The 26,195-nt window shown below is 36.9% G+C and overlaps 3 protein-coding genes across 3 annotated transcripts; all 3 read left to right on the forward strand.

Moving 5' to 3' along the window:
• The first annotated feature begins 732 nt into the window (after positions 1 to 732).
• On the forward strand, positions 733 to 3,822 carry LOC139891073 (gamma-glutamyl hydrolase 2-like). The gene is made up of 9 exons (XM_071873999.1): positions 733 to 1,127; positions 1,287 to 1,373; positions 2,372 to 2,466; positions 2,537 to 2,597; positions 2,692 to 2,781; positions 2,873 to 2,935; positions 3,205 to 3,293; positions 3,383 to 3,475; positions 3,565 to 3,822. Exons 1-9 carry the CDS (start codon positions 936 to 938, stop codon positions 3,614 to 3,616), a joined length of 822 nt encoding a protein of 273 aa, XP_071730100.1. The 5' UTR covers positions 733 to 935; the 3' UTR covers positions 3,617 to 3,822.
• A 1,237-nt stretch (positions 3,823 to 5,059) lies between these two features.
• Positions 5,060 to 5,898, forward strand: LOC139891074 (putative germin-like protein 2-1). Its single transcript, XM_071874000.1, has 2 exons — positions 5,060 to 5,190; positions 5,276 to 5,898. The coding sequence occupies exons 1-2, from the start codon at positions 5,079 to 5,081 to the stop codon at positions 5,809 to 5,811; spliced, it is 648 nt and encodes a 215-aa protein (XP_071730101.1). The 5' UTR covers positions 5,060 to 5,078; the 3' UTR covers positions 5,812 to 5,898.
• A 1,954-nt stretch (positions 5,899 to 7,852) lies between these two features.
• On the forward strand, positions 7,853 to 8,676 carry LOC139891075 (putative germin-like protein 2-1). The gene is made up of 2 exons (XM_071874001.1): positions 7,853 to 7,967; positions 8,056 to 8,676. The coding sequence occupies exons 1-2, from the start codon at positions 7,856 to 7,858 to the stop codon at positions 8,589 to 8,591; spliced, it is 648 nt and encodes a 215-aa protein (XP_071730102.1). The 5' UTR covers positions 7,853 to 7,855; the 3' UTR covers positions 8,592 to 8,676.
• The last annotated feature ends 17,519 nt before the right edge of the window (positions 8,677 to 26,195 follow it).

Consider the following 26,195-nt stretch of genomic DNA (forward strand, 5'->3'; position numbering starts at 1 on the left):
ACTACTCCAGGTAGGATTTCAGTGCGTTTGGAGCTTAACAAAAGTGGCATAGACCTTGATTCGGTTTGATGTCCGATTTGCGATAATGCATTGAAATCCGCCGAACATGTACTTCTAGACACGGGCGGAAATATGTGGGGGCAGGGTAGGGCGCCTGCCCCCAGTGGATTTATCATTTTTAGTGCAAAAATTTTGGATTTTTCGATTTTTTGTCCAGTTGAATATTTTTTGCACAAAAGTCTTCATATTTTGCCCCCAAAGTCTTCGTATTTTGCTTAAAACCTCCGTATTTTGTCAAAAAACCTCCATATTTTGCACAATAAAATTGCTACGCTTTTAAAAAAATTTCGCCCTCACTGGAAAAAATTTCTGCTTCCGCCACTAATTCTAGACTGCAAGGTATCGAGTCAAACACGGACTCGAGTCGGACAATAATGGGGACGTGGGGTATTTCTTCTAGCACAAATGATCTTAGCATTGGCACGATTTTAAAAAAAAATATAGTCTTAAATGTTATTCTTAAAAAAAATAAAAATATCGTGTGCATAAATAATACTGGTAGTGTAAAAAAGTTAAGAATGTGGTTATCAACAATCAGTGAGATAGTTTTCAACTAGTTCAATTTAACTACTATACGTATATTTAATTAAAAAGCTTTAAGTATATAATATTATAATCCTTAAAAAATACGGAGTATTTTATTTGATGTATTGTTTGGATAGGGGTGCCAGAATAATTTTCTTCTGTCAGAAGACGAGTCCTCCAAATACGGTCAAGTCTCCTGCTAGTTAATCATTATCATCATCCTCATTATCATCATCATTATCATCATCATTATCATATTGTTGCTGTTGTAGTTTTATTTGTCACCGGCCATCATCAGCAACACTCGACCTACTTGTGAATTGTGATTAATCAACGATCACCGACTTGTAATGCCGGAGCCGAATGTGAATTTGGGTCCGATCATCGGAATATTGAGCCATCCAAGCGACGGTGCTTCCGGTAGACTTAATAACTCAACAAATGTTTCATATATAGCTGCTTCTTATGTCAAGTTCGTTGAATCTGCGGGTGCTAGAGTTATTCCACTCATTTATAACGAACATCCAGAGACTCTTCAAACTGTAAGAAATTGTACTTTTTTTGCTATACTATTTGTTGAAATTGAAACATTATTTTACATTTCTTACAAGCAATTTTTTAATTGAACATATATATAATTGAGAAACTGGATTTATAGGAGCTAGAAATTTAACTTAAAATTGGACATTTGGGAATTGCAGAAACTTAATCTGGTGAATGGAGTGCTTTTCACTGGTGGATGGGCTAAGAAAGGGTTATATACTGAAGTTGTTGAGGCTATTTTTAAGGTAAGCTCATTTTTAACCTTGTGTTGTAGTTGTGGTAGTGGCTGTCAGGAGTTCGACTCGCGTGGGATGCAACATTGCACACAAGCATTGCACCCAAAGGTGTCTTTCGCACATCGCGTTGGGGGGTGGGGGGTTTACCGTCCATGCCCTCGGATTGGGCCGGGTTTCCTCATGGCCAGCAGTTAGGTGCGGGTTATGCAACTGCTTGTGGGTGGTTTAGTCCTCCTGGATTATCCCGAACTGCCGTTAAAAAAAAAAAAATACTATAAAAAATTCAACATATCTTTAAAGCACATTATTTATACACTTCGTATCGAATGAGACTTGTACTCACAAACAATTAGTTAATGGGTTAGCCCTATAGGTGGCAAAATGGGCGGTCAGGTTGGTTTTGGTAACCGGGTCAAAATGGGCTCCGGTTACCCTATAGTTGATGGGATTAAATACTCCTATACCACTAGGCCAAATGGCCTTTTTCTTATCATCAAGAATATGATATCTTCATGAGATATTTGTAATAATGATGCAGTTAAGGCCCTTTTGATGATTGTTTATTGTTATTTAAATTGGTGCAGCAAGTCCTGAAGAAGAATGATGCAGGAGACCATTTTCCTTTATTTGCCATTTGCTTAGGTTTTGAACTCATAACTATGATCATTAGCAAAGTAAGTGATGCTCACTTATTAATTAGGATTTTGCTAACGACGGGTTATCGTTAACGTGCATAATTATGTTGTACATAGCGGTTGATATTGACTTTTTGATGGCGGTTATGCAAATGTACGATGAATTTATGCACGTTAATGACAACTCTAATAGCTGTCGTTAGCAAAATCCTTTGTAGTTTTCTTTAATTTTGTTCCCCTAAAGTAGAAAGTCTGTTAGTGACTTCTCTTTAATTCTTGCAGTAACATTAAAAAACATTTTTCATCTAATATGCGTATTGTGTTATGCTCAGTTTTAGATGTAACTATTTATTTTTACTTCCAAGTTACCAGGATGATAATATACTTGAAAGGTTTAGCGGATCACATCATGCATCTACACTTCAATTAGTTAAAAACGTTAACATCGAAGAAACTATGTTTCAAAGGTATTACGGTGTTTTATACTTACAAAGGTGCTGTCATTCATTTTGAAGTTGATGGTTTTGTTATATATAGATTTTCGACTGATTTGATTGCAAAGTTAAGTACCGATCGCCTGGTGATGCACCACCATAAAGTGAGTAATTATCTTTTGTGGTATAAATCCGAAAGCTCGTGTGATATATTCTGCAAATATTTATCTTAACCGTTTCTGTTTTCCTCATTAACAGTATGGTATATCGCCAGAAAGATTTCAAGAAAATGTTAGCTTGTCCAATTTCTTTAACATTTTGACGACTAGTACCGATAAAGATAACAAGGTGCATAACTTATTTAGATTTTTTTACTTATTTGGTTGTTTAATAGACCATATTTTTATTGTGTATGATAACAAATTAAACTTTACATCAGGTTTATGTATCAACAGTTCAATCACAAATTTATCCAGTGACTGCAGTCCAATGGCACCCAGAGGTACTTCGTGTCTAGTAAAAAGATGTTCATGCTTGTTTTTATCTTTAGTAACTTTTTTTCTGAATTTGCCTCTATTTCCATTTGCCTTATTCTGGAGGGGTGTCTGATTCCATGTCTCCTAGAAACAGACCAATTTTCAGATTAAGTAGCAGATTAAATGATAAAGAAACATTAATTTTACTTACTGAATTAAGATTTGTACAGAAACAGACCATTAAGTGGTTAGTAAACAGACCCTAAGAATGATGTTTTCATATTGTATGTTGCAGAAAAATGCTTTTGAATGGGGCTTACCCATGATACCACATTCAGACGACGCTATTCAAGTGACTCAGCACTTTGCTAACTTTTTTGTGAGGTACCATTTTGCAATTGTTGTAGATCTAAAGATCTTTAATTTTATAAATTTTATTTACTAGTTACTAATTACAACTTATGAATTTGAAGTGAGGCTCGAAAATCTTTAAACAGACCACCAGTTCGAAAAGTGTTGGACAATCTTATTTACAATTACAAGCCCACTTATTGTGGGAAGGCTGGGTAAGATTTTTTATATTTATGTGCTCCTTGTGAATTATAGATGTTAGTTTTTGTGGATTAATTTCTCGTTCGTTTTAAAATGTTTGTAGGTATGGGTACGATGAGGTATACATCTTTACAGAAAACGTTGCACGAATTTAGCTTGCTAATGTTGTATGGTGCAAACAATTAACCGAGGAAGCAGTATGACATCATTACTCTGGAATTAGTTTGTAAATGTTATCTGGTGCATAAAGTTGAAGGTTTGTAAATATCTGGATTGTAACTATTTGATCAACATAAATTGAATTGTTACCTTTTGTAATCGAACTCAAATCAAATGGTTCTATGTATATAGTATGAGCTTTGTATCCTCTTTCTAAATGTTATATGCCATGTTTACATATCTTTGCTTTATATATTTATGTATAGTAGTAGCCCCTTCTTTCTTATATTATTTATTTTTCCCCGAACACACAATAATATAAATAAACGGATTCGAAGATCAACAAGGTACACAATCAATACAAGAAGAATCAGAAAACTAGCCTAGTCAACATACACACTAAGTCACTAACCAAATGAACCAAAAATTAGCACTACCATAACTGCTAGCAGTTAGCACTGTATACTCTGTCAACAATGTTTACTTAAATTTGCACTCAACAACAAAATCTTGACTGAATCACGACTAAAACATTTAGACACACCAAGTCTAATTGTTCGGTATACGTTTTAATTAGTAATTGATTTGTTAAAATGTACTCATATCGCTTTTGTTTGTTTACTCGTTCCGCTTGGTGAGTTGGTTGCCTTGATGAAGAAACATTCACTCTGCTGTTCAAAAGCATTGCCCACTGAAGCAAACCACCCGGGTTCAATTCCTGGCTATGCCAAATTGTTCAAAAAGGGAGTGTGATTAGAGGGTGCGCATAATGCGCAATTCACCCGGTACCAGGTCTCGCGCTCGGAGTGCTTGGTTACCCGAGGTTTTACCTTCTATGGGGAGCCAATGTGCTCGTTCATAGGAGGGTTTCCTCGCTTACCATAAAAATAAAATAAAATAATGACTATTTTTATGTAAATATGAGTCATTAGAACTAAACTTAATAGATTACATAAAGAATTTATCTGTGTCAAGATGGGTCTTATCTCGGTAACAAGATTTCAGTTAAAATCTATTTATTTCCTATTTTTTAGTTCTGATTTTGGTTCTGAATCTTTTTATAATACAAGTATACGACCAGATGTTTGGATCAATTCAATACATAATGATTCAAATATATGTAATATGTAAGTGATTCAAAAAGAAGATTTGTGTAAATAGATCATACCCGTCTGCATGAGCATTATTATATGTTCAATTAATATAATATGGATTTGATTTGTCCAAAACTTGAATGCATCTTATATGAAAAGGTATAAGAAGACTTTATCTTTGTTTTACTTCTTCCTCAATATTTTTTTTTTATTTTTATTTTGGTGAAATACTGAGTCACCATATGTTAGCTTCATGTTTGAATGATTTACTATAAAAGCAGTACCAAGTTACACACTTTTTCTCATAAACTCTTTAATCTACTCAACTTCATTGCATAACAAGTATTTCACTCAGATTTCATTAATGGCGACTCATTTACTTTTATTTTGTCTCTTGTTGACAGCTTGTTCATTCGCTTTAGCTTCGGACCCTAGTCCTCTTCAGGACTTTTGTGTGGCTGACCCAAAGAGCAAAGGTAAAAACTTTTAAAAAACTTTGTAATAAAAAGAAATATACTATATTATCTACTTGCTAACGAATTTTATATTTTGTTGTCACAGTTTTGGTGAATGGTGTGGTTTGCAAAGATCCAAAGGCTGTTACAGCAGATGATTTCCGTTTCGAAGGACTCAACGTTATGGGAAACACGTCGAATACAGTTGGGTCTATTGTGACTCCTGTGACTGTAGTACAATTAAAAGGACTCAACACTTTAGGAATCTCGATGGCTCGTATTGACTTTGCTCCATGGGGTCTTAACCCTCCACACACGCACCCTCGAGCTACTGAAATCTTGACTGTTATTGAAGGCAGTATTTTGGTCGGTTTTGTGACATCTAACCCTGAAAACCGTCTCATCACAAAACTACTTCAGAAGGGAGATGTTTTCGTGTTCCCACAAGGTCTAATTCATTTTCAGCAAAACGTTGGAAATGGATATGCTGTTGCTATTGCAGCATTGAGTAGTCAGAATCCAGGTGTCATTACGATTGCAAATGCTGTGTTTGGATCAAACCCGGATATCAGTGCAGATATTCTTGCAAAGGCCTTTCAAGTTAACGCTAACGTGATTAGTCAAATTCAATCCAAGTTTTAAGCATTTATGTGATGATACATAACTATCGATTTTGTTTGAATTACTTATTGTAATGTTAGTAAAATGGTTTGTCATGTCCTGTAATACTCCGTATTTACAAGTGAATTAAATATAATTATGATTATGATTTTGATTATAAATCTTGATGCTTCCATTCTTTAAACAATCAAACTCAATGACCCAAGCTCAGACACTTAATTTTGCAACATCAAAAATGCATTTATAGCTAGGGGCTCTATGTTTCTTATACAAGAGATTAATGTTGATTCCATCAACACTTATGATTACTTCCATTCGTTAATTTTGAATTTGATTTTATCATTTAACGAAAAATCCGTAAGTAAGATATATATAGTTCATGGAGGTATTAGACAATATTATGTACTTTTCTTTTCATGTAAAGACATATGTAGGATTGGCCTGATAATTCATATAATAGCGACACTTGAACTACATACCTAATAAAATCCGGGGAAATTGGTAAAATTGCCCCCATATCCGAAAGTGTTTAACAATATGCTCCTGAAATTTTGAAATTGCAAGAATGCCTTCTGACCACGCACCACGTATGATGCGTGAGGCTTGGTGCGTGATGCGTGTTCACCGAGTACTTAAGCAAGGTAAGCAAGCGGTAACGTACCACGCACTAATCAACCAACAACACGCATGGTGCGTGTTTCACATTTATCAAAGAGCCCAATTTAGTTTTAAAACTCACACGCACAAAAACCTAGAAACACGCATGAAACCGCGATTTTCGTGAATTCGCTCGATTCATCCGTTTTTTTGCTTGTCACTCACTCGATTCTAGTTAAACTTAAACCTACAACCGTGATTATACCCGTTTACCCCTTTTAGCACGTACGAGCGCACCAAATAACCCACATTCTGGGTTTTTTTAGCGATATTATGTGAAAATCCGTGGTATTATAGTTGTTGATCAAGATATATGAGAATTTTCCATCTTCTAAAATGGCTAACAATCAGGTAAAATCACTTACTAAGTTTTTAAATCATTATTTGTTATAGATATTCCGTCGAACACTTTGCTAGTTTTGTTGTAAACACGTAAAACTCATCATCCGCAAGAGCTTATGTGGATGGAGTGTTAATTCGATTCGTATGGATGAGAGTCTCATTCATGCGAATCAGGCCTTGTTGGTGCTTGATGTTCATCCGTACAAATGAATGACTTATCTGTACGGATCAAGGACCATCCGTACGGATGGACTTGCAGGCCTATAAATACGACTTTTATGTGTCTTTTAGGGTTAAGAGTTTAACCTAATTTGCAGTGAACTCATAATCTTGACAGAATCATGACTAAAACATTTATCCAGACCAAGTCTAATTGTTCAATATTTGTTTTAGTTAGTGGTTGATTTGTTACAATGTATATCAGCAAGCAATCCACTGTTTTTGTTTGTTTAATCGTTCCACTTGATGAGTTGGCTGCCTTGATGCAGAAAAATTCACTCTGCTGTTCAAAAGCACCATTAATATTAATATTAATATATATGAAAAAGTTATTGTATTATTCTACAAGTATGAGTCATTAGAACTACTTATACTTTATAGTTTGTATGAAGATTTTATCTGTGTCAGGCTGGGTCATATCTCAGTAACAAGATTAGAGTTAACATCGATTACTTTCTTCTTTTTGTTGTGATTTTGACACTGAATTTTGTATAATACGCGTATCCAATGAGATCTTTGGACCAATTCAATACATAATGATTCAAATATATTTAAAAGATTCCAGAAGAAAATTTGGATAAATAGATCATACCTGGCTGCATGAGCATTCTATCTTTAAATAATATATATATTAGATATTAGATTTGACCAAAAGTTGAATTCATCTTATATGAACAGGTATAAGAAGACTAAATCTTTGTTTTACTTCTTCATCAATATTTTTTTATTGGTAAGGTGTTTCAATGTTTTAACTATAAAAGCATTACCAAGTTACATACTTTTTCTCATCAACTCTTCAATCTACTCAAGTTCATTGCATAACAAGTTCTTCACTTCAATTTCACTAATGGCGTCTCATTTACTTTTATTTGGTCTTTTGTTGACAGCTTGTTCATTCGCTTTAGCTTCGGACCCTAGTCCTCTTCAAGACTTTTGTGTGGCTGACCCAAATAGCAAAGGTAAAAACTTTTTAATTTCTTATTAAGAATACAAAGAAATATACTATACAATTCACATGCTAACGAGTTTTGTAATTTGTTGTAACAGTTTTGGTAAATGGTGTGGTTTGCAAAGATCCGAAGTCTGTTACAGCCGATGATTTCCTTTTTAAAGGGCTAAACATTGTGGGAAACACGTCGAATGCAGTTGGGTCTGTTGTGACTCCTGTGACTGTAGTACAATTAAAAGGACTCAACACTTTAGGAATATCAATGGCTCGTATTGACTTTGCTCCATGGGGTCTTAACCCTCCACACACGCACCCCCGAGCTACTGAAATCTTGACTGTTATTGAAGGCAGTATTTTGGTCGGTTTTGTGACATCTAACCCTGAAAACCGTCTCATCTCAAAATTACTTCAGAAGGGAGATGTTTTCGTGTTCCCACAAGGTCTAATTCACTTCCAGCAAAACGTAGGAAATGGATATGCTGTTGCTATTGCAGCTTTGAGTAGTCAGAATCCAGGTGTGATTACGATTGCAAATGCTGTGTTTGGGTCAAATCCGGATATCAGTGCAGACATTCTTGCAAAGGCCTTTCAAGTTAATGCCAAAGTGATTGATCAAATTCAGTCCAAATTTTAATCATTTATGTGATAATTGATTACTGTTGATTTCATTGAGTTACACATTTCGGTTCTTGTTATATTGGTTTGTCTTCTCCTGTAATATTTACAAGTGAATTAAACGTTATTATGATTTTGATTATAAATCTTGATCAAAGTGTTAGAATACATAACCAAAAAGGGACCATTTCCTGAAATGGAAGTTTGACTTTGGATCAGAAGTAAAGTTAACTTCATCATTTCCATAAGTAAAAGGCAACATAAATCTGAGCACAAAGCATGAGGCAACGGCTACAATCACAAGCATATTTCCTATTTTGATAAAGGGGTTCCAAAATGAGATTTGGAGCCTAACCTCTAATAGAAATAGCTGTTGTATTTTTTGTATATAAAAACACTTATTAAATGTAAACTGAATTACAATCCAATTAATACAATGTAGTCTTTAAAGCATTTTGCTATTTTTATCTTTCTCAGTTTATCATCTTTTTTTTTTTTTTTTTTTTTGAAAGACAAGGTTAGTTGTTAGTTGTTGGACTCGAACTTGGGTCACTCTCGAATCCATGAAACATGGATACCAATGAAGCAAGGCCTCATTGGCTCAGTTTATCATCTTAATCCCATAGATACTCAATACATTATCAATAAACAAATTTAAATTTCCGCATTATCAATTCTTAACATGGTATCAGAGCCAGGTTGTCTGATCCGAAATCTATGCAACCAATTATAAGCTTCAATCATTTACCAAACTAAGCTGCCATGTCAATCGACGGTAGCTTAGTAAACAGTTCAAAACCCAACCGAACCTCAATCTTTTACCATTGAACACATGTTGTCATTATGGACAGTGATGGTAACAGGTTAGCTTAAATCATCAAACTGCCATGTCAAAAATGACGGTAGCTCAAATCAAGCATCAAACTCACCGTCGACCAAGCAACAAGGAATAGTTGCGGTTTCCAAGGTGATTATGTTGAAGCTTTTGAATAAATAAAAAATGGAGTGGGGTGCAGCCGACGGTAACCTAGAGGCTACCAACAACGGTGGTCACCACCAACAACCATCAAAAGTTAACGGCGGCCATAAGTGTTTACCTGGCACCGGAAAAAAGGGAAAAGAAATCAACAACCTGAATGACGGCGAAAGAAACTGCAAGTGGCGGTTGTAAGACCCAAATATTTATATTACGTACTTATGTACTTATAACATTCGGGTTTTGGTTGCGTTGGCTATTTGTATTAGTTAAAAGGCAAAAGAAGCTGGAACTGGCCTGTTGCGCGCCGCGCGGTTCTGGTGCGCGCCGCGCAAAATGGCGCTGACAGAACTCCCTTGTTTTTATTTAATTAAATGAGGGGTAAAAGGGTAAAATCACATAGGGCCGGATTTGTGTGCCATATTAGCTACTTTGGATCAGTTTTGGATCATTTTTCATGTCCATTCATCCCTTCCAAATATCTAGAGAGAGAGAGAGATATTTAGAGAGAGATTGGAGGTTTTGGTGAAGAAGAAGCTCGAATCGTTCAAAGTCTCGGGTTTTAAAGTTGTTCCTTTCGTTCTCGGCTACACGGTGATAGTATTGGTAAGCTCAAACTCCGAATTTCAATTATTTAATTTGATATTCAAGTTAGGGTTTTGAGTTAATTAGTTGTAAAACCCTTTTATGTGATGAAATGGGTTTAGTGAAGCTAGTAATCGGGTTTGTTGTTAATTGTTGGTGGATTTTGAGTTGGCGAACTAATTGGCCATGTTTAGAACTTTAATTTGAGTTTAATCACTTAAGTAGGTGATTATGGAAGTGTTGAAACCCATTTAGGGTAATTTGGTTGACTAGTTGTGACTTTGGGTCAAATTAGGGTTTGGTGGTGATTATGACCCATTTGGCGATTTAATGAGGTTTGTAAACTTAAAATGGATTAAGTTGAAGTATTAAACCAAGTTAAATGTGTTTTGGTGTCAAAACTTGTAAAGGATGAGATTTTGACCTTTATGGGTCAAAATTAGGGTTTAAGTGTCAAAATGGGTATGACACGTGTTTGGCACTTGTGTTCGGGTTTAATGGATGTATTAGGACCATTCTCACTCGTGTTAGTGATTATTGATTAGTTTTGGGCGCGGTTTGTACTTGGAAGTGCATTTGGGTCGAATTTGCACTAAGGGTCGAATTGGGTGGTTTATAAATCCATCCTAATTGTATTGTTGTAATTGTGATAATGGAATAGGTATCTTCCATTGGCAAGTTGCGGATTCACTTGGAAGCTTCTTCAAGACTTCAAGGTGAGTGATAATATCCTATGTGCATATGTATGTGTAGGATGGGTGCGGGTCGGGTGAAGTGATTCTCGGTTATAGAGCTCACTTCACATATAGGTGGTTTTGATGGACTTGTGTATAAGTCCAATCGGCACGTTGTGCGTTTTGGTTGACCATCTTTGGCGAGATGCACATTTTGTGTGCACATTATCACACTTGGTTGTGATTTGGTTGTTGTAACCCTAATGGCGAAGGGTTGATATGGTTGTGTTGTGGATGACCCCGATTTGGTGGATTTTATAATCCCGTGACCATGGGTTTTGGTATTGAGAAATGAATCTTGGGTAGTGCGGATTCATGGTGACTCGGGTTGTTCGGTCACCTTATTTGAGGTAGTGAATCTCGAGTAGTGCGGATTCACGATGACTCGGGTTGTTCGGTCATCTTATGGTTGAGAAGTGAATTTCGGGTTGTGCGAATTCACAAGGCTCGGGTAGTTCGGCCAATGTTCGTGTGATTGAGGTTAAGGGGTTAACCTTGTGCATTATTATTATTGTTTATATATTAATGTGTTGTTGTGTTGTAGCTAACCCTCCGGGTGTAGCTATTTGGCGATGTTCACTTTGTCGTTGGTGGACTCTTATTTGTGTTGTATCTTTAGCTCGTTGCTTAGATCGTACGGTATGCTTAGTGTAGATGCCTTATACTTGGATGCCCCGGTATGCGGTATTTGTTTGTGTGGCGTATTCATTTTATACATATATATGTATGTAGTATGTTATCATTCACTAAGCATTAGCTTGCCCTCTCGTTGTTGACTCTTTTTATAGATCGCATGCGGATATGGTGGCTCGGGTAAGCGCGAGGACTAGAAGACGTGCATAGTTGCTTTAGTGACTTGCTTTTGGATCATTTAGGATTGGGTAGTGTATCCCCAATTGCCATGCTCGGCTTTGTATTGTATTAAAGTCTTTTGGTCAAATATTGTATTTCGGTACTTAAGGTGGTAAAATGGGTCGATGTGGGACCCGCCTCGTAAACTTAATTTTATTAGTTAAACGTGCTAGTTTTATATATATAAAACCATGGTTAAAAGCGTTTGGGCCAAAAAGGTCGGAAACTAGTCAAACATTTTCGCATTAAAGCGTTTTGGGGACAGCAGTCTGCCAGGTGCAATCTGCGCGCCGCGCGGCCTATTGGCGCGCCGCGCAACCCTCTGTTTCAGCAAAAAAAAATTTTTTAGTCATGAAATTTAACGGGGTTTTAACGCGGCAAGGTTTGGGCTGTTACAAGTGGTATCAGAGCATGGTCTAAGGGATTTAGGTGACTTGAGATAGGTGCCTAGACTTAGACTTTTGTGTGTGCTTAATTTTGTGCGGGACTTGTAGGATTACGGGTCGGAATGGGTTTAGTTAGTGCCTTGTTTATAGGTTGAATAACGTGTATATTAGTAATGCGGATATTATGAATATATTATTTGTGTTGTGGTAATAATTCTCGCGTGTGTTTGTACCGCGTAGAATTTTGGTTGTGTTTGTGTATGGTTATTATCATCGAGCGAGGCGGTCGTTGTACTAACGAGTCGATGCGGCGTGCGTGCGTAATAAGAACTTGCAGACCTTATTACGGGTGCAAATCGTGTCTAACGAGTGATGTACGACGAGTGTTTAGCAAGATGGGGTGGTGTTGTGCGTGTCGTTTCATACGTGCGTGGACTAATCGTTTTGCATTCTTTAGAATGACGACGCGAAACGAGACCGAGATGAACGACACGGAATTTAACGCTAGAGTTGCGGCCGCCGTTGCGGAGCAAATGAGAGCGTTTCGAGAAGAAATGGATGGGAAGTATTCCGAATTCCAAAATAGGGGTGAAATGGAGCGTTGTCTTAAGAGCTTCATGAGGACTAGACCCCCGATGTATGATGGGAAACCGGATCCTTTGGTGAGTACGACTTGGGTTTCGGATGTTGAAGGGTGTTTTCGTACTATGGAATGCCCTCCCGAGAAAAAGACGAGACTCGCTACTAGTTTGTTGCGGGGTAGGGCGAAGGATTGGTTGGATGGCAAGATTGATCTTGTCGGTGGTGAAACGTTTATGACGTTATCGTGGGACGAATTTAAGGAGGAATTCTTCGAGGAGTTCCGAACTTCAGCCGATTTATCAGAATTGCGTTGTGAGTTGCGAAATTTGCAACAGGGTTCTATGGACTTGAATACTTTAAAGACGACTTTTATGTCGAAGGCTCGTTTTTGCCCGGAATATTTGGGGAACGATCGTTTGTTGATGGAGGATTTCTATCGAACTTTGAGCGATGACTTGAAAAGCAAAATTAGCCGGGGTTACGCGAAGTCATTTGCGGAGTTATTTGCGGTGGCTAGAGGTTTCGAGTCTTATACGCGATCGAAAAAGGGCGAACCTTCAAGTGAGGGAAGGGTTGTTTCTTATGGTGCTCCGAGTAAGAGGACTAAGGGTCCGAGTGCGAGTACGAGTAAAGTGGTAAAGGGCGCGGTGGAATCTCGTGCGCCTAGATGTTTCAATTGTGGCGTTAGGGGTCACAAGTTGTGGGAATGCACGATGCCGAGAAGTGAAGGCGGAATGTGCTACTATTGTCATAAAGAGGGACATCGCAAGCCGGATTGTCCCGAGTTGGCGGCGGCGAATGCCGCAAGGAGACGTTGAGGTACGTTTCGTTTTGATAAATATGTCTTTGAATATTTATTTATGTGGCGTTTATGTTCGGACTTGTTAATTGCATAGTGATTTGCATGTTATGGTTAAGGGTGACGTTCCTAACGGAAGTACCCTATGGTGATGTTTGGTTGTTGGACGAAGGGCGTAAGACTTGGTGTAACCAAGCATTCCTTAGTATTTGGGGAATGTTACTACCAAGCCACGGAAATGGTTTTGGTGTTCGATTGTTTAGCGCGTGTTCGCTTTTGGTGTTGAAGTGATGAACCATGAGGTTCGTCGGGTGATTGGAACCTTTGAGGCCGAGTGTTTAAAATCTCGATGTGTGTTGGTAATGGAGTCTTTATGACGCGACATTAGGTGCCTCTTTTATACCTACTAGCGTGGTGTCGACTCCGATTGTGTTGTGGTTACATTGTACTTAGGGTACCGGGAGAAACCCGTAGGTACATGAGTGACTAGGTGAAACTTGACAAACTAAAGCAATTGGATAATTGCGAGGGTATGGTTTGTGTAATCGTGGTACACTTTTCGTTCGAAGTGTTTAAGGATTGATTGAAATCCTTCGTGTGCTCAAGGTTAGAGCAAGGTGTGGTGATGGGTCGTGTGTACCCAATTGTTGGTAAAGTCTACCTTTGGTAGCATCGTACGGGTGTACGAGTTGTGATATAGGAACGTGTTTCCAAGTGGGGGAGTCGCACTCCTGCGCGAGGAAAGTGTTAGTGTGATATTTCGGATGATGATTTTGGTAGATCTGGAATTTTTACCGAGACCTAGTTTTGGGTCGATTCGTGGTAGAGTGCGATTTCGGATAAATTGTACTTATGGTTTGGATTGGAATCCCACCGAGGCGGTAATGTGGTAAATCTCGTTGAGAGATAATGGACGTGTTTGGTGAGCAAGGTGAAATCCTTCGGTTAAGGAAGGTGTGTGTCGGGTTCTCTTTTGGAGAATTCTTGTTCGGTACCTATGTTTGATATAGGTGGTTCTTGCTCGATTATGGTATGTAGTTGATGAAGCATGACCTTCGGGGTCCGCTGACTTCATCGTGGTATTGATGATTAATGAAGCATGACTTTCGGGGTCCGCTGACTTCATTATAGTATGGTTGCGTGATGGAGCATGATCTTTAGGGTCCGCTGACTTCATCATGGGAGTACGTGATTGATGGAGCATGATCTTTAGGGTCCGCTGACTTCGTCATGAGCGTGGTGTTGAGATCGGTGAAGCATGATCTTCGGGTCCGCTGACTTCATCCGGTATTGAGATCGGTGAAGCATGATCTTCGGGTCCGCTGACTTCATCCGATATTGAGATTGGTGGAGCATGACCTTCGGGGTCCGCTGACTTCATCAAGAGGGTTGTGTTGTGGGACGTGAATATCGGGTTGTTCGTATTCACAATATTTCGGGTAGTACGAATGTCCCTGTTGGTTGGGCTCATAGTTTGAGGTAGTGAATGTCGGGTAGTTCGGATTCACTAAGGTTCGGGTTGTACAGCCATCCTCGGTTATACTATGTGGCGGTAGTAGTGAATATCTGTCATAACCCGTCCTTAACCATAAGAACGCGTTAGATAACGTATGATTTCATTGCGAGGTATTGACCTCTATATGAGACATTTTTGAAAGAAAACTGCATATATTATACATTACAAACCATAACCATTATTTTTGTTACAAGCTTAAGACAATAAAAAGAAGATTAACGTTTAGCGATAATCTTCGACTTACAAACTTTACAAATGATGACAACAACACGGTTTCTAGCATATTTTACAATACAACATCTCGGATATGCAGTTTTATTTTTGACACAAACATGCGTACGCAAGATCCTGGTTAGATCCAACATGATGCAGCGGAAGCTTTAGAAATCACCTGAGAATAGACATGTTTTAAAAGGTCAACATAAAGTTGGTGAGATATAGGTTTAATGCCGGCAGCAATATATATATAGACCACAAGATTTCGTATATAAACAGTTTAATAAAAGTATTCTAAGTGGTTGAGCACTTGGTAACCATACTTAACATTTTCACGTCGCATATTCCCTTTAATATGAAATCTTACTACACCGTACCAAGTGTAGTCACAAAACGAAGTACTGTGCAACCGTTGAATACTGGTCGTCCAGTCCGGTTGGGGTTGTCAGGCCCGATAGATCTATCAACAGGATTCGCGTTTACAATACCGCTGTAAATATTAGTTACCAAGCTACAGGGAAGTATGCCAGTGGTACAACTCAACGTAGAATATATTTTTCAGTTACTTGTGTCCATATCGTAAAACATAAAATACATGTATTCTCATCCCGAAATATTTAGAGTTTAAAAGTGGGACTATATACTCACCCTTGTCTTGATGATATATATATTTTGACTCGGTCTTCCGGTTGATATCACGAACCTATCCATATATAATATATCAATATGTTTTCATTTTAAAACAAACGTTATATATATATATACTTGTTATACTTTTAATATTTTGAATATTTCCTTAGTCCGTAGTTAGCATTCCGATGTTAGTAATTCAATTTTAATGGTTCATTTTTAGATGTTTAATATACCCGCAATAAACAAAACCCCCAACGAAATAAATAAAACCCCATCGTATATGTATTGGTCGAGATTAATCTTGACCCACGGTACCGGTGTTGTCAAATGACGTGTTGCGTACATAAAGTACCGGTGTTGTCAAATGACGTGTTGCGTACAATCATGGGATCTTATGATTAATCTTCTCGTGTTGTTTACGGGTGATCCTGAACCATATAAAATTGAATTATAAGTACATATATATAAAATATCATGTTATCTTAGAAATATGTGATTTATATCATTTTTTTCCAATTGATCCCGTAGTTGAAATGATCTAGGATAACCAATTTTGTTTCGGTCATAGTTTCTTCGTTACAAATCCGTTTTCGTTGATTCAAATTGCCATCTTCTTGGATCGAGTTCTTCTTTAAGACTATGAACTGTAAATACCTTGGTTTGTATTCAAAATCATACGGCATAAGTGAAACATTAGTGAAACATATGAAGTTAAACATTTTTGTTACAACAAAATCATTTAATGACCATTTTTCTAAAAATACTTATACTTTGAAAAACCAAGTTTTACCTTGTTAAATTAGCATATACATAAGTTATATTACAGGTCTTGAAGTATTTTAAAAGTTAAGTTAGAAGGATCTATTTAGTTTGCAAACAAGTTTGAAAACATTCAAACTATGTTCTTGTTGTTAAACTTTTGTACCACAAAATAAGATAGCTATATATATATGAATTGAATAAGGTTATGAACATAGATTCTACCTCAAGTTCCTTGGATAAGTTTGCTGTAAAAGAGGAGTAAGAAGCTAGAATCAAAAGGGTGATAGAAGTGGATGAAAGATTGGAAGTAAGTTGGTGTTCTTGGAGGGTTTTCTTGAAGTGTTTTTGTATGGTTTTCTTATGGTGTTTTAGTATGGTTTTTGAAGCTAGATCTTCTTGGTAAGTTGCTGAAGTGTTATGGAGTTTAGAGTTCTTGAAAGAGTGTGTGTTTTTGCTAAGATAATTGAAGTGAAAGTGAATCAAAAATGGGAAATGAATGGAAGTATTTAAGGTGGTGATGGTGGCGTTTTTGATGGTGTACAAGGACAAAAGTTTTAGTTGTTTTCTTGTATAATTAGTCAAGTAATCATCCAAAAGTAATTACCTAGCTCTAAGGGCATGAATAATGGCTGGTTAGGTGGTGATTTTGATGTGTATTTACTATTAGTAAATACGTATAGGAGCTAGGTATGATACGAGTACAAATACTCTAGGTATACGTATAGAAATTTTGTGAAAAATGAAATGAGGATTCAAATATAGCTATCTTTTGTGAATACACTTATATGGTTTTATGTATTTAAGTCTTTAAAAGTGATTAAATACATTACTTATACAATATATGTATAACATTATAAGTCTTAAGTATTTATGTCAAATAACGTTACGTATAGTTATCGTTTTGAAAACTTAAGTTAGTAGTTTCAAAATACACATATAACTTGTTGTTATTAATACAAAATGAGATATTAAAACATTTATTAATCATGTTAAATATGTATATATACATTTATATACACAAACGTATAATTATCATATATTGTATAGTTCGTGATATCATCGGTCAAACTAGACGGTCAAACGTTGTGTAAAACTCTTTTCGGAAATATAAGTCTCGACAATTTGGATTGCTTATCATGTTGGCAAGGTTTAATTTATGTAAATATTAATCTTATAAGTATAGTATGATCGAAAAAGTGCGGGTCGTTACATTACCTCCCCGTTAAATAAATTTCGTCCCGAAATTTTAAAATTGTACCTATTTTGCGTCATCGAGAAACAAGTGTGGATACTTTTGCTTCATCTGATCCTCTCGTTCCCAAGTAAACTCGGGACCTCTTCTAGCATTCCAACGAACCTTAACAATCGGTATATTACTCTGTTTGAGCTGTTTAACTTCACGGTCCATGATTTCGATTGGTTCTTCGACGAATTGTAGTTTCTCGTCGACATGAATTTCTTCAAGAGGAATGGTGAGGTCTTCCTTTGCAAGACACTTCTTAAGGTTTGAGACGTGAAAGGTATTATGTATTCCGGCGAGTTGTTGTGGTAACTCGAGTCGATAAGCTACCGGTCCAATGCGTTCGATGATCTTAAACGGGCCTACGTATCTTGGGTTCAGTTTACCCCTTTTGCCGAAACGTATTACACCTTTCCAAGGTGACACCTTTAGCATAACCATGTCCCCGACCTGAAACTCTAATGGTTTCCTTCGAACATCGGCGTAGTTCTTTTGGCGACTACGGGCTGTTTTCAATCTCTCCTTGATTTGCACTATCTTCTCAGTCGTTTCATGTATGATCTCGGGACCAGTTAAATGTCGATCTCCTACTTCATTCCAACAGATAGGAGATCTACACTTCCTTCCGTACAATGCTTCGAATGGCGCAGCTCCAATGCTCGCATGATAACTATTATTATACGAGAATTCTGCTAACGGTAGATATTTATCCCATCCGTTTCCAAAATCGATCACACATGCCCTGAGCATGTCTTCAAGAGTCTGAATCGTTCTTTCACTCTGCCCGTCGGTTTGCGGATGATACGCGGTACTCATATCTAAACGAGTTCCTAGTGCCTCCTGCAGTGATTGCCAGAACTTTGAGGTAAATCTACTATCACGATCGGATATAATGGAAATAGGTATTCCATGCCTTGAAACAATTTCCTTTATATACAATCGTAATAGTTTCTCCATCCTATCCGTTTCCTTTATAGGCAAGAAATGTGCAGACTTGGTGAGACGATCAACAATCACCCAAATGGTGTCGTATCCCCAGGCAGTCTTTGGTAACTTCGTGATGAAATCCATGGTAATACCATCCCATTTCCATTCTGGAATTTATGGTTGTTGAAGTAATCCTGACGGCTTCTGGTGTTCTGCTTTGACTTTGGAACAAGTTAAACACTCCCCAACATATGTTGCAACGTCTGTTTTTAAATTAGGCCACCAATAATGCGTCTTAAGATCTTGGTACATCTTTCCAACTCCAGGATGTATCGAATATCTTGTCTTATGTGCCTCGTTCAATATCAACTTCCTTAATCCACCCAACTTCGGTACCCAAATACGATTTGCAAAATATCGAATTCCATCTTCCCGCATAACGAGTTGCTTCTCATACTTCTTCATTATTTCATTTCCTATATTTTCTTTAGTAAGTGCTTCTCGTTGAACTTCTTTGATTTGTGAGTTGAGATTCATGCGAATTTTTATGTTCATCGCTCGTACTCGAATTGGTTCTCGTTCCTTTCTGCTTAAAGCATCGGCCACCACGTTCGCCTTCCCGGGATGATAACGAATTTCACAATCATAGTCGTTTATTAACTCGACCCACCTACGTTGTCTCATGTTCAGCTGTTTCTGATCAAAAATATGTTGAAGGCTTTTATGATCAGTAAACACAGTGCATTTAACCCCATACAAGTAGTGTCTCCATATCTTCAATGCAAACACGACTGCTCCCAGTTCTAGATCATGCGTCGTATAATTCCGCTCGTGAATCTTCAATTGTCGGGATGCGTATGCAATAACTTTCTTTCGTTGCATAAGAACGCAACCAAAACCTTGTCGCGAAGCGTCACAATATATTTCAAAATCATCGTTCCCTTCTGGTAACGATAAAATAGGCGCCGTAGTTAACTTCTTCTTTAGTAATTGAAATGCACTCTCCTGCTCAGAAGTCCATTCATATTTCTTCCCTTTTTGCGTTAACGCTGTCAACGGCTTAGCTATTCGGGAAAAATCTTGAATAAACCTTCTATAATAACCGGCTAAACCCAAAAATTGACGTATCTGCGTTGGTGTCTTAGGAGTCTCCCATTTTTCAATAGCTTCAGTTTTTGCTGGATCAACCTGAATTCCTTCGCTATTAACAACGTGACCAAGAAATTGCACTTCTTTCAATCAGAAAGCACACTTAGAAAATTTAGCATAAAGTTGTTCTTTTCTCAACAACTCCAGTATCAACCTTAAATGCTCTTCATGCTCTTGCTCACTCTTGGAATAGATAAGAATATCATCAATGAAAACGATAACAAACTTATCTAAATACGGACTACAAACTCGATTCATGAGGTCCATGAATACAGCTGGCGCATTCGTCAATCCAAACGGCATAACCAAAAATTCGTAATGACCATAACGTGTCCGAAAAGCAGTTTTCGGAATATCCTCTTCTTTGACACGTAATTGATGATAGCCCGACCTTAAGTCAATTTTTGAGTACACACATGATCCTTGGAGTTGATCAAATAAGTCGTCAATTCTCGGTAGTGGATACCGATTCTTGATAGTTAACTTATTTAATTCACGATAATCTATACACATCCTAAAAGATCCATCTTTCTTTTTAACAAATAGAATCGGAGCTCCCCACGGTGAAGTACTCGGTCGTATGAATCCACGGTCCAGTAATTCTTTTAACTGACTTTGAAGTTCTTTTAACTCGGACGGTGCAAGTCTATATGGAGCACGAGCCACTGGTGCAGCTCCTGGTACTAAATCTATTTGAAATTCTACCGATCTAAATGGAGGTAATCCCGGCAATTCTTCCGGAAAAACTTCGGGAAAATCTCTTGCCACAGGCACGTCATTGATGCACTTCTCTTCCTTTTCGACTTTATTAACATGTGCTAAAATAGCGTAACATCCCTTTTCTAAACACTTTTTGGCTTTCAAACAGCTAATGAGTTTTAGCTTTGAATCACCCTTCTCTCCGTAAATCATCACCGGCATTTTATCCTTACCAGGAATACGAATTGCCTTCTTGGCACAAACAACTTCCGCTCCTACTTTAGACATCCAGTCCATGCCGACTATTACATCAAAACTTCCTAATTCTACGGGTATCAAATCAATCTTAAATGTTTCTCCGGCTAAATTTATCTTACAATCACGACAAATTTTATCGGCTTTAATTAGTTTACCATTAGCTAACTCAATCATGTACTTAGCATCTAGAGGTAATGATGAACAATTCAATTTAGTGTAAAAATTTATACACACGTAACTTCTATCGGCGCCAGTATCAAATAAAATAGATGCTGATAAGTTATTAATGGTAAACGTACCCGTAACAAGCTCCGGGTCTTCTCGTGCCTCTCTAGCATTAATAACAAACGCTCTTCCACGTGCAGGTCCGCCATTCTGATTCGGGCACTGACTCTTATAGTGACCTTGTTTTCCACAACCAAAACAAGTAATGGTAGCCAAAGCAGTTCTATTTGCGTTGGTGGCAGGAGTCTTGTTGCCATTTGTAACGAGAGCCTTACAATCTTCCGCAAGATGACCTTGTCGATTACACTTGGTGCATAACACACTACAGTAACCAAAGTGATGTTTGTGGCAACGGTTGCATAAAGGATTTTGTCCTTTATAACCAAAGCTTAAACCACTACCCGCACCTTGCGTGTTTTCTTGTTTCTTAAAAGATTGTTGTTGGTTACCTCGATCATAATTTCCATTCCACTTTCTTTTGTTACCTGATACCTTCACATCAGTATTGGATACTTTCTTATCCATTATGACCTGATCCATTAGCTCGTTTGCCATGGTTATAGCTTCATGAATTGTCTTAGGTTTCGATGCTGTAACATTTGCCTTGACCTTTTTGGGCAAACCATCTTTGTACATTTCAATCTTCCGTTCTTCGGTTGGAACCAATTCAGGACATAGCAAAACTAATTCCATGAATCGCTGATTGTAGTTGGTGATTTCAGTACCAATAACCTTCAGACTTCGTAACTCATCTTCCAACTTCCTAACCTCGTTCCTTGGACAATATTCATTGATTAACATTGTTTTGAATTCTTCCCACGGAGTATCATAAGCTACATCTCCTCCTACAGTCTTCACATAATTTTTCCACCACGTGAGTGCACTATCTTGTAAAGTGCACGATGCGTATTTGGTCATGTCCTTTTCAACACAACCACTGATTTTGAACACAGTTTCCATCTTTTCTATCCACCGGGTTAAACCGATCGGTCCTTCTGTTCCACTGAATGATGAGGGCTTGCAAGCTTGAAAAGTTTTGTAAGTGCACCCCACACGAGGATTTGGGTTAACTGCAGCAGCTCTTGCAGCCTCAACCCATAACATTCTGTCGTTCACTCGCTGGTTGATGAGTTCCTCGAGTTCTTGTTCCGTCATTCGATTCAATCGCGCCATTTCCTAATGAAAGAAAATAATTATTCACATGGATTATTATAGATGTAGTGTGTATTTATAGTACATTATAGCTTATTAATAATATGAACTAGGTATTATTATAAAAGCCTTTTCTTCTTATTAGCGTTTTATAATTATATCTTGGGTAGTACCTACCCATTAATGTTCATACTTAATAGCTTAGTACAGAATCAATTACTACAATCTAAATAATACTTAACCATGGAAAATTATTGCATTTCATACTTCAATATTTTACATATGCTTATCTTACATCGAACATTAAGCAAACCACACTATTAATATTATACAAAACATTATTCGGTTCCATGGTTTGACACAGCAGCGCATCGTTTGATCTATTTTCTAGGACGTTTAGACACAAAGATTTGCTTAACGCTTATCCTAACTGTCTGCCTATATTTTGGCTGTGGGACTGAAGAACTGGATGCCGGGACAGAACGAATAGGAATAGCGGGGATAGGGGTGGTAGTGTTGAGTGGAATTGGTGCCACATCATTCTCATTAAACTCGGAATTTGGATTTTCTAATTCATTAGCCTTTCGTTTCTTTCCTAGTTCGAACTCGTCTTTTGTAATTTCCTGTATTTCTTCCTCGGGTTCACTTTCCTCCTCGGGTTCACTTTCCTCCTCGGGTTCACTTTCCGGGTTCTCTATAGTTGGTTCATCCGGAATTTGTGAGTCTTCCCCAAGGATATCATTTTCGTCATCGGACAGGTTAATGACTGGAACGCCATCTGAAGATTCTGATTCGGAGTCGTTGATTGTGATAACAATTTTTGAGCTCGACATCTATCACACAACAACTAACCCATTAGTACTTATATAATATTTACATATAAATTTTAACCAACAGTGATAAGCAATGGTTTTTTTTTTTAAATCAGACCCGGTCAAAGTCCAGACTTACTAATGTATCCTAACGGCTTCTCGGTTAGACACACTAATGCAGACCTGGTTCGCTAAGACCAACGCTCTGATACCACATGTCATAACCCGTCCTTAACCATAAGAACGCGTTAGATAACGTATGATTTCATTGCGAGGTATTGACCTCTATATGAGACATTTTTGAAAGAAAACTGCATATATTATACATTACAAACCATAACCATTATTTTTGTTACAAGCTTAAGACAATAAAAAGAAGATTAACGTTTAGCGATAATCTTCGACTTACAAACTTTACAAATGATGACAATAACACGGTTTCTAGCATATTTTACAATACAACATCTCGGATATGCAGTTTTATTTTTGACACAAACATGCGTACGCAAGATCCTGGTTAGATCCAACATGATGCAGCGGAAGCTTTAGAAATCACCTGAGAATAGACATGTTTTAAAAGGTCAACATAAAGTTGGTGAGATATAGGTTTAATGCCGGCAGCAATATATATATAGACCACAAGATTTCGTATATAAACAGTTTAATAAAAGTATTCTAAGTGGTTGAGCACTTGGTAACCATACTTAACATTTTCACGTCGCATATTCCCTTTAATATGAAATCTTACTACACCGTACCAAGTGTAGTCACAAAACGAAGTACTGTGCAACCGTTGAATACTGGTCGTCCAGTCCGGTTGGGGTTGTCAGGCCCGATAGATCTATCAACAGGATTCGCGTTTACAATACCGCTGTAAATATTAGTTACCAAGCTACAGGGAAGTATGCCAGTGGTACAACTCAACGTAGAATATATTTTTCAGTTACTTGTGTCCATATCGTAAAACATAAAATACATGTATTCTCATCCCGAAATATTTAGAGTTTAAAAGTGGGACTATATACTCACCCTTGTCTTGATGATATATATATTTTGACTCGGTCTTCCGGTTGATATCACGAACCTATCCATATATAATATATCAATATGTTTTCATTTTAAAACAAACGTTATATATATATATACTTGTTATACTTTTAATATTTTGAATATTTCCTTAGTCCGTAGTTAGCATTCCGATGTTAGTAATTCAATTTTAATGGTTCATTTTTAGATGTTTAATATACCCGCAATAAACAAAACCCCCAACGAAATAAATAAAACCCCATCGTATATGTATTGGTCGAGATTAATCTTGACCCACGGTACCGGTGTTGTCAAATGACGTGTTGCGTACATAAAGTACCGGTGTTGTCAAATGACGTGTTGCGTACAATCATGGGATCTTATGATTAATCTTCTCGTGTTGTTTACGGGTGATCCTGAACCATATAAAATTGAATTATAAGTACATATATATAAAATATCATGTTATCTTAGAAATATGTGATTTATATCATTTTTTTCCAATTGATCCCGTAGTTGAAATGATCTAGGATAACCAATTTTGTTTCGGTCATAGTTTCTTCGTTACAAATCCGTTTTCGTTGATTCAAATTGCCATCTTCTTGGATCGAGTTCTTCTTTAAGACTATGAACTGTAAATACCTTGGTTTGTATTCAAAATCATACGGCATAAGTGAAACATTAGTGAAACATATGAAGTTAAACATTTTTGTTACAACAAAATCATTTAATGACCATTTTTCTAAAAATACTTATACTTTGAAAAACCAAGTTTTACCTTGTTAAATTAGCATATACATAAGTTATATTACAGGTCTTGAAGTATTTTAAAAGTTAAGTTAGAAGGATCTATTTAGTTTGCAAACAAGTTTGAAAACATTCAAACTATGTTCTTGTTGTTAAACTTTTGTACCACAAAATAAGATAGCTATATATATATGAATTGAATAAGGTTATGAACATAGATTCTACCTCAAGTTCCTTGGATAAGTTTGCTGTAAAAGAGGAGTAAGAAGCTAGAATCAAAAGGGTGATAGAAGTGGATGAAAGATTGGAAGTAAGTTGGTGTTCTTGGAGGGTTTTCTTGAAGTGTTTTTGTATGGTTTTCTTATGGTGTTTTAGTATGGTTTTTGAAGCTAGATCTTCTTGGTAAGTTGCTGAAGTGTTATGGAGTTTAGAGTTCTTGAAAGAGTGTGTGTTTTTGCTAAGATAATTGAAGTGAAAGTGAATCAAAAATGGGAAATGAATGGAAGTATTTAAGGTGGTGATGGTGGCGTTTTTGATGGTGTACAAGGACAAAAGTTTTAGTTGTTTTCTTGTATAATTAGTCAAGTAATCATCCAAAAGTAATTACCTAGCTCTAAGGGCATGAATAATGGCTGGTTAGGTGGTGATTTTGATGTGTATTTACTATTAGTAAATACGTATAGGAGCTAGGTATGATACGAGTACAAATACTCTAGGTATACGTATAGAAATTTTGTGAAAAATGAAATGAGGATTCAAATATAGCTATCTTTTGTGAATACACTTATATGGTTTTATGTATTTAAGTCTTTAAAAGTGATTAAATACATTACTTATACAATATATGTATAACATTATAAGTCTTAAGTATTTATGTCAAATAACGTTACGTATAGTTATCGTTTTGAAAACTTAAGTTAGTAGTTTCAAAATACACATATAACTTGTTGTTATTAATACAAAATGAGATATTAAAACATTTATTAATCATGTTAAATATGTATATATACATTTATATACACAAACGTATAATTATCATATATTGTATAGTTCGTGATATCATCGGTCAAACTAGACGGTCAAACGTTGTGTAAAACTCTTTTCGGAAATATAAGTCTCGACAATTTGGATTGCTTATCATGTTGGCAAGGTTTAATTTATGTAAATATTAATCTTATAAGTATAGTATGATCGAAAAAGTGCGGGTCGTTACAATATCGGTTTGCGCGTATTCACGATTACTCGGGTTTTGCGGTCATGTCGTTGTGAGATATATGGATTGGGTTGGTGGATTTCGGGTTGTGCGAATTCACTAAGGTTCGGGTTGTTTCGACCATCCTCCATATG

The sequence above is a fragment of the Rutidosis leptorrhynchoides genome, chromosome 2 (assembly GCF_046630445.1).
Source record: "Rutidosis leptorrhynchoides isolate AG116_Rl617_1_P2 chromosome 2, CSIRO_AGI_Rlap_v1, whole genome shotgun sequence".
Taxonomy (NCBI): Eukaryota; Viridiplantae; Streptophyta; class Magnoliopsida; order Asterales; family Asteraceae; genus Rutidosis; species Rutidosis leptorrhynchoides.